Consider the following 18,391-nt stretch of genomic DNA (forward strand, 5'->3'; position numbering starts at 1 on the left):
AAGAAGGTTACCCCTTCTCCTGCCACTCCAGACACAAATCAGCGACAGAAATGCTGTGGGCTGCTGCAGGACAGTGTTAGCCATTCTGCCTTTCAGCGAGAGGATGTAAACAGGACTGCCTGACATACTAACAGGCCACCAAGAGAAGCATCACGTGTTACGTACGCTGTTCATGAGCACAGAGACATGTGTAGATTAGCTCTGCTCATTCCACACCCAGGCTGGGAGCCAAGTAGCTGGAACTCGCTTTTCCCTCAAGTCCTGGTTTCCTTGTAGCATTTTAATTAATCACCACACTACGTGTTTTGCATGAGCTTCACTTCGGTAATTGGATCCTGTAAGGTAATAAATGTAAACAGAGAGCGCCCAGCAAGACCAGAATCGCCCCATTACAACATCACAATGGGAAGCATTTCATTTCAGAGCATAAAAATACATCTTTCCAGAGGTATGTTACCTTTCCTCCGTGGAATGATTCAGGTAGCAAGAAGCCCTTTTTGGGCAACTCATGTTTTCATCGTTGCTGACAAAACCATCCAGTGTATCTTTGGGCTGGTGATTTTTGGATACTGATCGCCAAGCGGTAGAATGTGTTACAGTCTCGAAGGCAAGCAGATGAGGGCTATTTACTCAACAAAAAATATGGCAATTTCCAATTTATTAGGCAGTGATTATAAAAGCAGTTCTCTTCTGGTACGAACATTGAGAAAAAACGGGTGGGCACTGTGTCAGAGTTCCTGAATGTATGGCTTGATTCTCACCAAGAAGCTGCTATTACTGTCAGACTGCGGATAAATCAATGCGGTTGGCTGAGTTGGAGCTTTTATCCCAGGTGTTCAGCTTCGTGGGGGTTGTGCCTGGCCTGTTCCCAGTCATCTGGAAAACAAAATAATATTGAAAATAGATTTATCTATTTTGCTAAACCACTCCTGTCTGGATGAAATAAAACCTTGAAAGCATCTATTTACATTACAGGGCTGTCGCAGAGTCTTGAGAGCATATGCCATAAAGGATTTTTAAACAGTTATTGCCAGGATCTAAGGCGATTGGCAGAGATCACTTAATAATACCTATCACCTCAGCAGGCTGGTTCTTTAGAAGAACAAATGTCTCTGGCCTCAAGACAATCTAAGGAGAGTTAGAAAAGCACAGTCACATGTTGACTTATTTAACAGTTTATTCCTCAGGCTTACATGTAAAAGTGCCCTATCAAAAAGCCATCAACATCAGACAAATACGTTGCCAAAATGGAAAAATCCTGCCTTCTTATGTCCTGGTCTTTCTAATGGAATTCACGTGGAACACTTTGAAGTACAACAGTTAAAAAGCCAAAAGGAGGAATACTTACAATGTCTGAATTGAAGGGTTTCACATTGATGTTGCGAGTCGAACTACTGGTAAGGGACCAGACCTTGGTTTTGTGCTTAAAGGCAGCTCTAACCTTTGAGGGAAAAAATGAAAGAAGATAGGAGAGTTGTGTTTATTCTCACAGTTGTAGCTTACAATCATTCTCCATTATTCTTCCTCCACATTAACATCATTGTATTACCAAAAAAAAGGGCAAACAATTCACCCCTACGTTTTTCTTTATATTATTGGTCTTATTTTAAAATTTAAGTTTACTTTTCAAGTACCCATACTTTAAATACAAAGCATTGTATAACCTCACATATTTCCCATTTCATTGGCAACATTTTCATGTTATCTGGGTTATCCCCTCCTCCTAGAAGTCCAAGGTAGGACTGTATTACCATTCATCCTGTTAAAAATAGAAAATAATAAAAGCAAAAAAACCCCAAGCACAGGGCATACAAGCATACAGCCCCAGCATTTGCAGTTCTGGTGCCATGACACTGATTTTCAGCAGCTCACCAGGACCCTTTCACACTGTCTGAGCAGGCTGGACCCCAAGCTCCCCCTTTCACGCAGGCTCTCCCTGGCTGATGGTACCCAGATGCCACGAGGATGGAAGCCAGCTGCCAGCCTTTAGAAAACTGAAATTATTTAAAGAGGCTGGATGAAATTTCCTAGAGATGTAGGAAGATTCTGCACCAAGGTGAAAACGATCAGCTGCTTAAGGAAAAGATGGTAAGGCAGTTGTTCTTTGGGCTAGTAGGTGAGATTTATCAATATCTTGTCAGGAGGAACAGAGTCTGGCGAACACACATAGTCATCCTTCCTGCCCCTTCTGCCCTGACATGGCCTCAGCTACAGCACTGTGTCCAGCATCCCAGGAAAAACAGGGACCAGCTGGAGACAGTGCTGAGGAGAGCAGCGAGGCTGTTCACAGGTCACCATACCTTACATGGAGCTCAGGCTGTTTAATCGAAAGAGGAGACTGGGGGAAGACAGGATAAGCCTCACAGTCTTCCCTTTGCCGCAGAGAAGGGCATGATCTACCCTTTACACGCACAGTAGCTAAACCAGGAAACAAGCTCAAACTGCAGTACGAAAGACGAGAACTGCAGTTTAGGAGTGGCAGTAGAGGCTAGTGAGGCACCCAGCCAAACCGCTGAGGGAGGTCGAGGGGCTCCGAGCTGTCCAGGTGAGACTGGCAGCACGCTGGATGCGAGCTGCTCTGGTCCCCTCACACCCCTTCTCCTGTGCTTCTTTACAGTGTGTCTGTATTTCTTGTCCAGGCACGCTGGAATGAAGCTCTCTTTTTTTTATACCCAACTGCTTGGAAATATCTGCAGGTTTTGCTTTACAGTATCTGAGTTTTACTTCTACAGTAAGAGCAAAATTCTCAAGAAGAATTCACACAATTTAGCTGAAGTAGTATTTTAGATACACACAGCCTACAATGGAGCCAGTAAGACCTGCTCTCCAAAAATGACAGTTTTCATTAGCTAGATAGGAACTGTTTTTTGAGGATACAAATTCTGAAAAGTTACCGAATTTATTTTCTCATGAGGTTCCTGGAAAAATGGCAGCAATTCAAATATTTGTGTTTGGTGTAAGGCATTTCAAACTTGACAGCAGGAAGAAAGCTTTCTGAGCCCGGGGGACAATAGAATAAAGACACATTTTTCCTCCTTACCTTTGAACTGCCTACTAAACTTCAGTTTATCTCAGGAAAGATCAAGAATTTCATAGTCAGTCCTGACTCTCCAAACTGAATGTAGCAGAGATCACATCAAATCCCTAAGACTGAGTAGGTTGGCAAATACTAATAAATAATGACGTCTCCACAGAAGAGTTGGAGTGGTACTGTTGCGCTACAAGAAGCAGCAGGCTATGGGGCAGAGCTCAGCAGCATCCAGCAGAAATTGCTGTGGGAGAATCAAAGCCCTGTGGGAATTCGCTGAGCAGTACCCCCCCGTCAGCGTGCTGGAAATGGTTTTCCTAAGAAACTTGCACTGTCAGTACTACATGTTGCTGAGGATTTTCTACTGTCTGCCATGGGAGGAGAGGATGCTGCAAGCTCCAGGCCCCGCAGAGGTGGGCTCCACCAGCCCCACTGACGTCAGCTTTAGCCCTGTCACTCTGAGCAAGCCTTAAGGCAATTCTTGGTCCACTCTGAAAACCTGAACTTCCCGCCAAAAAAACTACTTGGACTGTGTTCTACTCTCTTTGGTTTCCCATTAAGGATTGCATGAGCAACTTCCAAAAGTATGTTTTGCTGAGAATATTTATTTTCCTCTCTGGAACTGCAGATGTAACAAAGCCAGAGGCCCTGCAGTGGGGGCTGCCAGACTGCGTCTTGCTCCCACTATTGCTGCATCCTCCCTGAGCAGCCCAACCCACTCCCTGCTCAGCCCCTCCAGCCCTCAGGAGTGCTTCTTCCCTTGGTGTTGAGCTGCCTTCTCTTACCTTCTTTTGAAAAAAAGCCCCTTTTTTATGTTAAATAAAATAAATTCAATCATGGGTCAAAACACCCAAGTCACAGAGTCACTAGCAGTCATGTGTTAATTGGAAGACAAAAGAAATCAGCACAGCATGGAGAAAGTAATTTCTTGTTCTATGCTCATGTTACTTGAATTTGCTAACACTGAGTTTGTTAACACCTTTGGGTTACGTACCTCTGAATTCAGAAGACAGTGAAACAGGAACATGAAAAATCCCTGAAAAACATATAAAAGGGAGAAGGGTGAAGATGGACTGTGAAAAATGAAATACAATAATGTATTTCTCTTGTATAAAGTGGGTATTGAGTAGCTGGGGATCTATAAATATGAAAGAACAGACCAAACCAGCACCAGCTTACTGTGAGGCTTGGCTGGACCTTTCCCTGTAAAACAGCCACTCCCAAACTTTGGGGTGCTAGAGGAGAAAAACCTGGCTGAAAAGAACCAGGATTTCTATTTTTATGAGAAGAGGAAAAGTTTTTGTCTGTGTTTGCAAAGATAAAGACAGAGGGAAACGCAATTTGGGAAACAACAGATGTATTTTTCGAAAAGCAAGCATTAGGAAAATTTTCACAAGAGAATTCTGCTATCTTTAGGATTTTGTCCAATTATTTTCTTTTTCGGAAGTAGCCAGCCAAACTTAAGGTTTTTTTTATTTTGGATGAAAATTGGAACTCTTCTTATCAGCTCAGGGGAGGAACTCTGTCACACTCTCTCTGTGACCATAGTGGTGTTTGGTCCTAAGGCAGAAAAGGATTTACCAGAGTCCATTTCTTCCCCTCCATTTGTAACCACTGTTCAGTTAAGAATTCTAACAAACCTATCGATTTCTGCCGTCACTGAAACATCTGCTCAAAGCTAGGCAGATGCCTACATTCCTTCTCAGACAGAGCTGCTTTTCTGGGCTGGTGTCTTAAGAAGACGCGTGCATGCGTGCACGAGTCACGCGCTGGTTCCTGCAGCACGCAGAACAGCTCCACTTTCCTCCTTACGCCGCACCATTCCCACAAACTTCAGTTCCATTTAGTCTCAGTAATGAAGCCTCAAACTGACACTGAAAAATTGTTCTTGTGTCTCCACTGAAGAATCTTGCCGGTGGTACATGGTGCTGGAAGAACGAATTTCATTTCTCAAGCTCACCGTCTCATTTATTTAATCATTGCTACTGGAAACACTAAGGAGTGGGATAAAAGTTCTGTTCATGCAGAGACTAAACAATTGCCAGCACTGTATGGTCAGCACAGATTTAAAAGACAGAGAAAGGAACACAGAAAAAAATCCAATAAACACAAACATGTGAAAAACATTACTAATGATCCATTTATTGGATCTTGGCAGCAGTTCGGTAGCCATAAACCTCCCCCCCAGGTACTTACTTGTAGTGAATTGAAAACAGCAAATATATACTGAAATACTAATGCGTGGGCATTGACAGCCAAAATCCCAAAGATCCAAGAGCTTCCCAAGATGGGTAAGAGAACAGCCACGGCTTTAGCTGTTAGTCTGCAAGAGAAAATGAGAACAGGAAATGTGATGAGACAGTTAAAACAAATTTCAGCCCCACACCAGGGAATTTGTCAATTATGGCCTGGAAGCAAGGCAGCGCGTGTATGATGCTCTTTTCATGGGCAAGTCCCTCAATTATTCATCCCTCGTCTATGAAAATGGGGATAACAGAAGTTTGGTATCACATGGGATAGATACAGAAGGAGAGTCAGTAGCTGAGGGTGCCGGGGGGGAGATGGTCCTGTACCTCCAGCAGCCGTACCTTCAGCTGACGGTGAAGTGTCATCATTCCTAGTGAGAGGCCAAGCATGTGAGTCAAAAACAAAGGGCAGAAACTGAGAAGAAAGGCAGCATCACACAGAATAACTAAAACTACTGTATAGCGTACCCAAAATGCATTTGCTCAGCACTATAGATGAGTCAAGACAACACAGTATTTTTCTTACGGAAAGCCACTTGGGATTTTTCATCACCGGAAATGGGAAGAAACATGATGTACCTCTGTAAAATGCAAATTCTCTAACACCCCCGTGTTATTCTCCTCCCACCCTGCTTTGTTCAGAGCGGATTCAGAGAAACGTAGGCCAGACCCTGAAATAGCTTGTGCTTCCTGGAGGTCCCTACTGATACGTGTTCACACGGCTTAGCTTGGAGGACTTGGCAGAATTTCAATAAAAGGTGATATGACAGCTGAAAGGCTAATAGCACTGAGAAAATGAGGGATTTTGGGGGTTTGCCTTAATGAGCCATGCACAGTATGTTTGTTAAGAGTGGTAGATGAAAAGAAATGGTGGTATACCAGAGAATTAAATGATCACAGAAAGTTTTCTGCAGCAGCTGAATTCTATGGACCAGATTTTACATAAAGAGTAAACAAAGGGAACCACAGAGAAAACAAAGGCCTCTCATTTAGAATTGTATTACGTCTCTTCAGTGTATTCACCGCCTTCCACATTAAAGACCAAAGAACTCTGCATTTTCTACAAGGAGCTCATTTTCTTCATCTGCAACGGGAATAAAGGGCAGCCAAGCCTCACTGAGCCCTCAGGACCCTGTTGAAGAGACACCAGCAACCCTTGCACCTGCTGTGACGCGAGCATTGCTAACACCCCTCTCTGCACCGAGCACCACTCAGCCACTGCCAAGAAAGACAGGCACAACTGACGGAATTTAACTCGCACAGATTATCGCTTATCCCACGCAACGGTCTTCTCCTTACGGAGCCCTGAGAGCATCAGCTCCGATTCATGCTAATGAACAGCTCTGAAGAACTGTGCTTTTGTTTCTGCAGATAGCCTGCAATATTGACCTCAAGCGTGTCGTAGCAATAGCCCTACAGAGAGTTTCCAATCACAGAAAAAACAGGAAGACGACCGGATTACTCTATGGAAGGCCTTGCCAAAGGATGCTACGGACATATAGAAAGGATCCCCTAAGTTCACAGAAGATATTTCTGTTGTGGATCATTAAATGTGCAAACTCAGATGCAGCTGTTTCTGCAGGACATCCTTAACCTTCTGAGTGCCAAAAGGTGGGAGTAATTACTTGGTAAACAATCACTTTGCTTAAACTTTACAGTGGAGATCCATGGTTGGATGGACCCCCAGTCCATCTGCTTTGATCCCCGATGGCAGTCCTTCTGCTCTTGGCCTAAACTATCTGGCTTTTTGATTAAAACAAGAAACACCTCCACAGCTTGTTTTCACATCAATGTGACCCGGCAAAGGCAGGTGTAAAATAGAGCAGGTCCAGGTGACCGATAATGCAGTAAGTCGTCACTCACTTTTTCCTGGGAAGTGCTGTACATCTCGTTCACGGCACTGGGCAACCCAAAAGCATTCATGATGTCTGTCCACTCTGTAATCACTCAAAAACCCCCATGAATCCCACAGGGCAAAGCATTCTTGCTGTCAAGACACTACTAACGAGACGGCCCCGTGCAATTTTGCCTGACAAGGATGAATAGATGTCAAACCTCTGCATGCCCAGGCACCACATTTCCAGTGACAGCTATCAAAGGACAACCCGTTCTTCCTGGGCAGCTGAGTACAGTTTTGGTGGTACAAGACAGAAAGCACACAGAAAGCCCCATTGGAAACATCCTGAACCAACAAGGCAGACAGACCTCATCCCAACCTACCACAGCATTACAAACACTTACCAACTCCTGTTGTGGCCAGCAGGATTTAAGCACATGCTTGTAATTAAGTATCTGTTGGAAATATTTCAGTGAATTTAGTCTACCGTACAGTTATAGATAAAAAACCGCAAGGGCATTAAAGGGAACGGGGGTGGTGAGACACTGAAAGTCAGTCCATGCTCGCTAAAGCCACATTTTTCAGAAGTTAGCAGATTTCTAGTTAGCTGGAAATCTATGCAAGAGAGAAAGTTGCTTGAGGACATTAATGTCCTATTTGTGCCTTTTACCCCTTCGTACAGACTAAAGTACAGGTTCACGAGAGAAGTCCATAGAGCTGCATGACAAGAGACCACTTGTAATGACAACATACATGAAACAAGTGAGAATTTTGTACACAATTCGATCTTTTAATTAAACCTAGAGACAAGCCATCTTGTTCATTTCAGTGACCTGAGCACACCCTTCATTATATCCTTGATTAAAAGTGTATGTTGAAGTACTGCATAGGCTTCAGGTTCATAGGGAGATCTGGGATGGCAAAGAATCTGGATTTTCCCCCCCCCCCCTGTATTGATTTGTATCTTTATGTCCTTGGCCATGAGTATTTCTGCACAATTCAGCTTAATTTTGCAAAGAGTTTGTTCAGCCAAAAAATGAAGGAACACCTTAAAGCTTGAGCTCTCCTGTTTAATTAAAAACGTATTTTAAAAGATACCAATTTTTAAACAGCAGATACAGGTTTATTTTCTTGAATCAAGGATGTTTGGGATTTATTTTCCCTGTTAAGATTATAAAGTTTGTCACCTCAACTCTAATGATGTGCTCCACTGGGGAGCTGCCAGCAGACCACCTCTTGCAATAAACTCTAGTGCAGAAAGACCTGTGTAATCTTAGAGAGCCCCTGGGCCCTCAGGAAAAAGCATCTGTGCAGGACTCGGGCAGACAGAGGAGGGAGGATACACCAACACCTGGAAGATGGATTCGGTGCATTCAGATTCCACGATGGTTTCGATGTCCTCTCTAACCTGATAGAGCAGGTGTTTAGCATGCCCAACACAGCTACGCTGGGGAAACGGTGCCCATCCCAAACCACCCTTTTCTCTTTCTCTCTTTTGTTCTCACACTCTCAATTCTCACAAAATTTGCCGTTTGGAATATAATTTTCCCCAGCTGGTTTGTTGCCAAAAATAAATTCTCATTACTTCTTTTTGAGTCAGAGCATAAAAAGCTTCATCCGTAATTTGTAGCTGGGGTATTTTATAAGATACCAATTTTTAAACAGCAGATACAGGTTTATTTTCTTGAATCGAGGATGTTTGGGATTTATTTTCCTGTTAAGATTAAAGTTTGTCACCTCAACTCTAACGATGTGCTCCACTGGGGAGCTGCCAGCAGACCACCTCTTGCAATAAACTCTAGTGCAGAAAGACCTGTGTAATCTTAGAGAGCCCCTGGGCTCTCAGGAAAAAGCATCTGTGCAGGACTCGGGCAGACAGAGGAGGGAGGATACACCAACACCTGGAAGATGGATTCGGTGCATTCAGATTCCACGATGGTTTCGATGTCCTCTCTAACCTGATAGAGCAGGTGTTTAGCATGCCCAACACAGCTACGCTGGGGAAACGGTGCCCATCCCAAACCACCCTTTTCTCTTTCTCTCTTTTGTTCTCACACTCTCAATTCTCACAAAATTTGCCGTTTGGAATATAATTTTCCCCAGCTGGTTTGTTGCCAAAAATAAATTCTCATTACTTCTTTTTGAGTCAGAGCATAAAAAGCTTCATCCGTAATTTGTAGCTGGGGGCAGAATAGAGTTAGCTCCTCAATTTCAGCGTTCGCCAAATCATTCTTACAGTTTGGATTTTCAAAGACCTTTAACATCACAAACGTTATATGTTTGTTAAAATAAGGTATTAATAAAGACTGCTCACTGTTAAGCACAGGGTCCAGCGCATGTGCAGCAAAGATGAAAATGCTAAAAATTAAAATAAAACAGACGTGGGCTTTTTCATGCAAATGTATTAACGTTTTACTCAAACCCACTTAGAAGAGCAGTCACGAGAGAGTGAATTTCATTTAAGACTAAGGGTCAGCTCTGCACATGCATCACTTCAATCTCAGTAAGTCCTTTTTTTATTTTCATAATTATTGCATAGCCTTCCATGCCTGCATGCTCTGAATTTCACCCTGTGTATGAATTTATTAGTTCAAGGTGTTTATGAGCTTTACCCAGCAAGCAAAGCACTCAGCTCTATTGCTCTTGGTCCTCTTTTATTTTCTTCCACTTACCCCTCCCATCCTTACTTCATTTTGTCTTTGAACTTTAAAAAAGAAAGATGCTAAATGTAAAAAGCGGCCTCAGTACACCACTAGGTGACAAGGTTAAAAAAAGTCTTAGAAATACAAAAGTTAATGTTCACTGGGCACATTAATTCTGACACACTGCACATGATTTTTTTTCATTCCCATTTTTCTTTGCTACGTGAATATTTTAGTAGATTAGTTCTAGTACACTAAGATATAGAGCGCTATCGAATACATGTTGGATTTGGAAAAGGAATACTACGTGACTTAAACTGTGCAACCTTAGAAAAAGTCACTACCATTGCTTGAGCCTTATACTGTATGTCTCTCAAACTGGCGACATGAAGAAGCAATGCTTTGGAGCAGGTCTTACTTCCCAGATATTGAGGTCCAGCCCCACCAGGACTTCAAAAACCGTTCTAAAATCTTCCGTTGTCCTTGTGCCCTGATGTGTCAGAGAACGGAATGGCCGCTGCCTTATAAAGGACCCTCTAAATTCTCCTGTGTGCCCCATCTCGTGCTCTGCCCTTTGAAATCAGAAGCAACCTAACAGCCTGTTCTTCACATACACTGTCAAGAGCTCAGACGTCGTTACTCCTCTGCAGCCTAACAGCACTAAGTTTGGTGAGCTTTTCACCTCTCTGCATCTATATACACCGGATGATCAGTCCTGGAATTAATTAGGAACAAAACCAAACCAGCCCAAAAGACGACTTCTCTCTTTTATATTGTTTCCTTTTACCAATACATTTTCTGAAAGCAGGTACCTGTTATTGCTTCATAATATAGACAACTTCTGGAAAACACAAAAATATCTTGAGTCTGATTAAATTTTTATATCCAGTGTATATGGAATGGCCTTTGGGATATTACTGGCTGTGGATAGCCTATCTATCATTTCAGTCTACAGTTAGGGTTCTTTCTCTGCCCCAACACTAACCACCTCGTCAGCTGGGCTGCAGAGACTTCTGAAGCACTGCTCATCAAGAACCACTTCGGCACGACGTGATTTCATTCCGATTTGCATGCTTATTTATTGCAAAAAGCAAGCAGCGATGAATGAGTACTTCACAGCGCCGCATCCCCTGCTATCAGATCTGCAGAGGCTGCTCTGCAGACACTGCTGCTCCTTGTCAGCGCACATGTATTCCCACGCACCTGAGCACTCCTGTACGAAACCCACAGTCAGGGCGGGGAGTCCTTGTTAATCCTTAGAAAATTTTCCTGCTACACTTCTTGCAACAGCAACGTTAACTTTACTCATTAATAGGTAATCACCCTGTCCATTTACTATGCACTCACCCTTTAAATCTCCTGTTTAAAAAGGTGTTTTCCTTCCTTTTTCCTGTTCTTACAGTTCTATTCTAATTCCTGAGAAGGAAACCTAGCTCACCACAGATCTTCCACTCCAAATTTCTTCCATTGGCTTTGTCTGGCTGCTGTTGTGTTAGCATTCACTGCAGTGCAGGATTTTGGTATTTTCTGTACCCCTTGCTCGGTCGGAGAGGGACTGTTCGCCAGTGTCTTACACCAGCTGAGATCCTGAAGCGTGCACTAATCAATCAATAGAGGAAGGGAAGTTTCCTGAGCTGGATAATTATAGCTGCACTGAAGTCCCAGTGTGCCAGAAGTAGAGGTTTTAGTACCTCTGAGACGTATTTCCATTACCCACATCATCTCAAATCACTGCACAGTTTCTGAAGTTACTAGCAACGTTTTTCCAAGAGCAGGGTTGGGCCTTACAGTTTTATTGTATTTGCAGTTGGTTTCGAATGCTCTACTCAATTGAGATTGCTCCCTTCCCCTTATTTAATCTCTGCCCTTTTCTGCTATTGCCCTGAGCACACTGTCAATATCTTACACCAATGCAGAACGACTACACTGACAGCTACAAGAAAGAAATCTCACTGCTTGCAGAAAGAAAACTTTATTACTCCTGTGAAGGGGACCCCTAATTCACAAATCAGTTTTATCGGTTATATATGGAACACTAACCTTTTTAAGACTTCTGACATCCACTTTCCAGTAATGATGCCTGCTGAATTAAGAACTAAATTCACACCCATAAGCCAAGATTATGTAATAATTGGAGGAAACTGTCAGAAAAGGCAAAAATCCTTCACAATCCACCCAAATTGTTACCCTGACAAATAGGCCTTTTAACTGAAATTTCTCTCTTGTCTTAAACTCTTCACTAGCCACTGTCAGCAATATCCTTTGCACCTTATAGAAAAAATAAACAAACCCCAAACCCTGTAACTAGCTTCTCAGACTGATGCTGGGACAAGTTGAATTTAGCTGCAGTTTCCCATTTGTTACAAGTAGCGCTCACTAACCTGGAAGCTGGAGAGGTGCTGGGAAACCACAGGCAGCAATTCTGCCCAGTTCAGGTTCAGCACTGCGCCCAACACACACCGTACCTTCTCCTCCTGGCCAGCACCCAGGCTTTCATTCCTGCCGGTGGCAGGAATGGCAGTTCCGAGCAGGGATTCGGGAGTGCTCCTGCTGCTGCTCACTTCGTTACCCGATCTCCATGGAGCAACACCAACGGAGCGATTTAGGTGGCAAGTTGCTCCAACTTCAAATGGACAAATGGAATAATACTGGTAACAGCTCATCTTTTTTAGCAAACTGGGCAGTGAGCAGCAGTGCAAACATACGCAACAGTCTGTGGGGCTCATCCAAAGCCCCTGATACCATCTGGAGTCTACAGGATCAAGCTTCCCTTCACTCCTCGGTAAAAACCAACCAAGTCTCAGTAGAGTAATGCACTGGGGGTGTTGTAAGTGGAGTAGCCAGAGCAGAGGGGCTCGAGAGTCAAATCCCTCAGGATCCCTTCTAACTTACCAACCCATTTACTCCGTACATTGCGTGCAAGTGACACTGAGAGGAGGTGTTGGGGTTTAGTTTTTAATGAGATTAGTCTCTGAACTCTGCTAGACATCTTGATCTAACGAGCAGAGCTCTTCTGAGAAAGGACAGACATGGACTTTCATTCATGCCACTGAGCAGTAGCTCATGAACTCCTGCAAATGCACATGCACCTTCTTCTCCTCCTACACTCTGTCTTGACTTTGTAGGCAGTAAGGCTGATGGCACAAGGAATGTCTTTTAATTAGCACACGCACGGTTTCCAGCCTGAGCACGGATGATTTCTATGCACAACTATAATAAATTAGGGGGGGAAAAAAAAAAAAAAGACAAAAGCACTGGTAACTGCAGATGCCACTTCCCATTTTCCCAAATGTTATTTGCCCTTTCAAAGTGATGTTGTGAAACTGAATAAGAGATATTTGCAGACACTTCAGTTCATTGCTTTCTAGTGGGTGCCATTTATAATCCAGGGAAGACACTGCTAGTCACAAGTGTTGTAGCTGTGGGAAAAAAAAAAAAATAAATCTAGGCTGCAACAGCAACTAAATTCTGATCGATTTTTATCATGTGAGTGGGAAGGAGGGTGGCATTACTCCTGTTGCACTCAGTGTACAATACCCAGCCCTCTCACCACAGACCTCACAAGAAGGAAGATGCTGCCAAAGCAGTGCCACCTCTCCCAAGTCCTCCGGAAAGCTAAAGCTGCCTTGGGCAGACACAGCATGTGCCCGGAATATAGGCAGTCTGGGCTCTAAAGCACTCTTCTGCCTGAGGGATTGCAGTTCCCTTTTTTCCAGAAGAGCGTTCTGACTCCTTGCTTGATGCTCATTTTCACTCACTGAACCTGTTTCACTCACATTAAATAATTAAATATGCACTGGGTCAGAGAGAAGGTGTACTCCACAGATTAGTCATGAGGCACTCCCCTGAGAGAGGAGAGTCCTACCTAATCCTTGCTTTATTAATACTTCTTGTTTTACATTAAACATTCAGCGGAGCAGGGACTGAAATCCAAGACTCCCTTGAAAACCCCATCAAGCTTGACAAAATAATGTCCGTGACCAGAAATGAGGGTACCTTAAGAATTTTAATGTTGAGAAGGTAATTCCAGGGGCTAGCGGCATTGACTTTAGCACCTAACCAGGGAGTTAGGAATCCATGCCTTGCTAAGGCCTCCCACAGATCAAGTCCCATGTCACCTCCATCACTTCCCAATCCTAAAACTACAAAAGAAAAAAACATATTTCCTAAAGAAAGTAGTAAGTACTTAACTAAAACATGTCCTTGTCCTTGTCTCAATGAAAGCACATAGAAGAATATAAAGAATTAAAACGTAATGCACTTACAAGCTAAATTTTCAGTGGTTACAATTTTCCCAGGGAAACTGAATTTGCAGCAGCATTTTTCCATATCTTTCTAAAATTCCTCTCTCCAACTTTTTTGACACTAATTCTCCCATTGCACTGCTGCTGAGATAGCATTTGCTGCTTCTCCATCTCCAAGACCAAGGTTAGAGCTAATTTTCCATTGAACTTTGCCACTGAGTCATCAAAGAAAATAATAGCTCATTCTCACAGTAGAAGTAGTTCCATAACCAACCAAGGAGCATGAATAACTGGGTTTGGATGAGGAGATACAGTACCTGCACTGAGAGGCTTTGTACTGCTGGATACCTACTTTACATGTATTCAATCCCAAGAGACACCCAAAAGCTTCTCTGCTCTTAGCGAAGTCGTCGTTTTTACAAGGTGACTGGGAGCCTTTGCTGGTGAACAGTTCTGTTGAACATTTGTGCTTTAATCAGAGAAACATGTCTCTCTCTGCTTCCTTTCGTGCTCTGCTTCTATTGAAGCATCATTTGAGCCTCTGGAACAGCCTCAGCGTAACAGAATATGGTTTTCCCATAGCAACCTCTAAAAGAACATGTAGTATAAGTATTTCAAGTTAGATGATCACTTAAGATGAGCACCGTCATAGGTGAGCAATGACACAAACATTTATAATAAATCCACATTCCGTGGTGCATTTCTTTAAAATCCTGGGAGACTAAAGTGTTGACTGGTTCTTACAGCCACATCTTAAATTTTTTGGAAGTCCAAAAAATGTGGCTGCTGAACAAGTTTTTTGGGAAACTCCAGTAATGGGTGACAGAAGAAATTTCACAGCAGTTGGTCCTGACAACCACTGCCAGAAGCCAAAATAATCACATTCTCAAAAAACCATGTAGAAAATGAAAGCAACTTAAAAGAAGAAGTAAAAGAACAAGCCCTGATCCTTACAATAGTGAAGATTTACGGATTTCTTGAACACAAACGGTTCGCTTCCCTACTTCTTACAGTGTTTGGTTCTTCCTCAAAAGCTAATTCTGGAGTTACTTTAAAGGAAGTAAGAGGGGGGGAAAAAAGACAAGAAAATATACCCCTCTTCCACTTCAGGGGTTGTTTAATAGTCTCACAAGAGCAGATTGACTGGGAAGTCTGGAGGGATTAGTCTGTTTTTTGAAAAAGATAATAAATTGCAATATTCTAATGGGTTAGGTCTTTTTCAGGTAACATGCTATTATTCAGTGGCAGTTTGTTTCCAAAGGTGGGACAGTTTTTCAGTTTGCACCTTACAAGCAAGCACCCCAAAAAAGAGCAGCATTTTTTCCTCACAACCACACAACAAAACCTATGCAGGAGGATTTGGTTTTATCCATATGCAGCTATCCATGAGCCAGTCCTGGCTTGAAAAAATTTACAACATTATTTCTGTTTCTAGGCCAGAAAAAGATATCAAGTAATTAATTGTCAAATAAGACCATAAAGTTAGTTATAGGAGTGACATATTAATAGGATAATCTCATCCTGGCTGCTCCGGATGCTCTGCCGGGAGCAGATGTCCCTTCAGACTTCCCCCTTCTTCTGACAGGGACCTCGTGCCTAGGTCTGCATTGGACTCAGCCCAGGAGAAGGAATTTGCTATGACAGCTTATTCCCAGAAAACTCATTACCTGTCTCTTCCAAGGACAAGGCAATGGAAATGTCCCAAAGGGCTAGATCCTGCCCATGGGTGCCAGATGGACCAAGGTTAGATGTCATCTACTTCTTTTCTCCAACATTTGCACCTAATGATTTCTTCCACTACGGTCTTCATTATCAAAGCTCCCAGGGCAGGACTTCTTCCATCACAGAACAGCTTTCCGTACAGACTATCCTGAGGTACACTGTCAGTGTGAGGCATGAATCTACATTAGCCCAACACTTAGTATTTTTAACTGGCTAAATCTCTGCAACTCATCTTGAAACAATATACTGAAAATTAGTCTTATTGCACTATGTACAGCCATCTGAATCTTTTTTATAGTTAGTATATCATGTGGTGAAAATCTTTGTTTTCCCGGCAGTAAACCAAGGTGACAGACCCAGTGCTAATAAAGAGGGATTGTCAAATTACAGAAGTTATGAAAAGGACCTCAGAGTGTTCGCTTTTCCTTACATAACAATAGATTTGAGCGAGGAATTCACATGACTGGCATACTGATATGAAAGGGCACAGCTTTCTCTGAAAGAACAGGCAGGGAAAAAGAAAGGGTATATAAAAAAATGTAGACCTGCTCAGAAGGCCCGAAACTGTAGGCAGACAGACCTTTCCAAAACCTCTGTGTAAAAATAAAGGCAGAAGAAATGGGAAAGTACGGCAGCATACATCTACTGCCAAACCAGGAGGCTAATGTGGATGGGGCCTTTTGTTCCCCTAAACATCTCAGGAGTCCAAAGCACAGGATTAGGTGTTAACATAGAACTATCTTCATGTAATTAATAATAATGAATTAGAATTTATAAAACTGTTAAGACTTATAAAACTGCAGTCAGTGATGCACCTCCCTCACATTTTTTTTTTCTCCTTACTCTGGGATGTCAAACCAGGAATAATCTATGTTAAAACTATGAAGTAGCCCCTACTTTGTGCTCAGAGCTGATGAGGCCTGAGCTGGAGCATCATGCTGGGGTTTGAGTATCAGCTTTCAAGAAAAGCTCTGGAAAGACTCTGGAGGCAAGCAACAAAAATTACTGGTTATCTAGAAAACGTGGCCTGTCAGAAATGGGTCAGGTTATGAACATAGAAGTTTGCAGGGAAAGAAAGAAACTGTCACCAATGTCCACTGGAGAAGGACAGGCTCCTATTTGTCCTGTCTCAAACTGCCCTTGTCAAAACATCAAGCTTTAAAGAGAAGCTATTAGGAAAAAAACTTCTGAGCCAGCTACACCCTGGAGTCAGTCAAATTTCCATCACCAGAGGCTTTTACCAGTATAAGTGACTGTGTTTTACACACAATTCGAAGTGGTCAGGAGCAATTACACAGCCAGCTACCACTGTTCAGCTGACAAGTGCAACAAACTTCATAGCTTGGTAGTGCTGAATGCCTGGGAACACCCCGAAAAAGCAGCCTCACGGAGACGGCATTTATTGGAAATCTGTAGGTTTGGCAAATTTTTCTGGCTTTTAGCTTGAAGTCAGTGGGGCTTATAGTTTAATTTAGGATGACAAAGTAACAATCATATCAGCCAATACACAAAATTTCTGTGGAATAACATTCACCCCCCTGAGGAGCTGAACTCTGAAAATGATCTCTTGACCTAAACAGTCTCAGTGACCCTTAATTATGCAGTGATATCAACAGAAAGATCGTTCTCCCATTTCCATGGCAACGGTACCAGTGAACAGCAAAGCTATCAAGGTCAGGCATATAAACTGAGAAAGAAAAGTAATTTTCGGTGTAATGGTTCATATGAGCTTTAACTGCAGTAGTGGCAAATAAATAGCTGTATACTTGCTTGATCGCCTGTCTCAAACGTATATAAGGGACAAAAAAGAATTGCTGAGGTACAACCACGATCACGCTGCCTTGCTGCGTGGTTTCTAAGAACTGCTAGTGACTGCTGCTTCGCAGGATAACGCGAACTGCGGAAAAGCACTCAGCTCTGCAAGGCTGTAACGTGAGGAACCTGATTTCTTCTTAAGCTGGCATTAAAGCAGCCTGGCAACATACGGCTTTTACCGTGTTTATCCAAGCTAATGTGATAGCTGATGCTGTATCACTTGCAGAAAAGTCCAGTCAGAAGAGTTCCAAAATAATATTTTCTAATTTGTCAGAATCAAAAAGTTTTACTAACTCATTTGATTCCTGCCCTTTCCCAGGGACTTGATTGCAAATGGAAAATACGGAAAAATCTGCATGCTTCTCTACTAACCTCCTTACAGCACCCAGGCTCTGTCATGTCAAGCTCTGTCCCCTCCTCTCTTCTCCTCCTCCCCTTTGCAATATCCATCAGGTCCCCAGGAGCAGGAGGATTGCAGACTGCCAGCCAGCTGTCCCTGGGGGCTGGCTGCAGAGGCAGATGGCTGCTGGGGAGCTGCCACCAAGGCCAGCGCTTGTGGCGGAGCTCTTTTGGCTTTCTGGAACCGTCTCAAGCCCTTTGGCTTTAATAAGATGGTGCAGTATTGGGTTGCAGTTCCATATACATTATGAAAATGGAACTAGACTCTGTGATCATTTATTTTTTAATTTCTGATCTGAGAATTTGCTGATTCTCTTGTTCTGTACAGTGGGCTCTGACAATAGCTCATGACAAGCTCCTTTATGCGGCTCCATACATATTTAAGTCTGTCTTATCGCTGCTTACTTTTTTGAACAAGTAATCTGATTCATTACTATCTCTACTCACATGAGAACACC

General features: G+C 42.9%; 1 protein-coding gene across 1 annotated transcript in view; it reads right to left on the bottom strand.

Annotated features, from left to right (window-relative positions):
• Positions 1 to 780: 780 nt before the first annotated feature.
• The window catches only part of GPR133 (G protein-coupled receptor 133), a 142,408-nt gene continuing 124,797 nt past the window's right edge, over positions 781 to 18,391 (bottom strand). Inside the window, exons 22-25 of the mRNA XM_010150445.1 lie at positions 5,225 to 5,351; positions 4,023 to 4,064; positions 1,349 to 1,441; positions 781 to 876 (exon numbers count right to left, since the gene is read on the bottom strand). Of these exons, the coding sequence (XP_010148747.1) occupies positions 781 to 876; positions 1,349 to 1,441; positions 4,023 to 4,064; positions 5,225 to 5,351 (358 nt within the window). The remainder of the gene's footprint in view (positions 877 to 1,348; positions 1,442 to 4,022; positions 4,065 to 5,224; positions 5,352 to 18,391) is intronic.

This window comes from Eurypyga helias, unplaced genomic scaffold (assembly GCF_000690775.1).
Source record: "Eurypyga helias isolate BGI_N326 unplaced genomic scaffold, ASM69077v1 scaffold1154, whole genome shotgun sequence".
In the NCBI taxonomy this organism is placed as follows: domain Eukaryota; kingdom Metazoa; phylum Chordata; class Aves; order Eurypygiformes; family Eurypygidae; genus Eurypyga; species Eurypyga helias.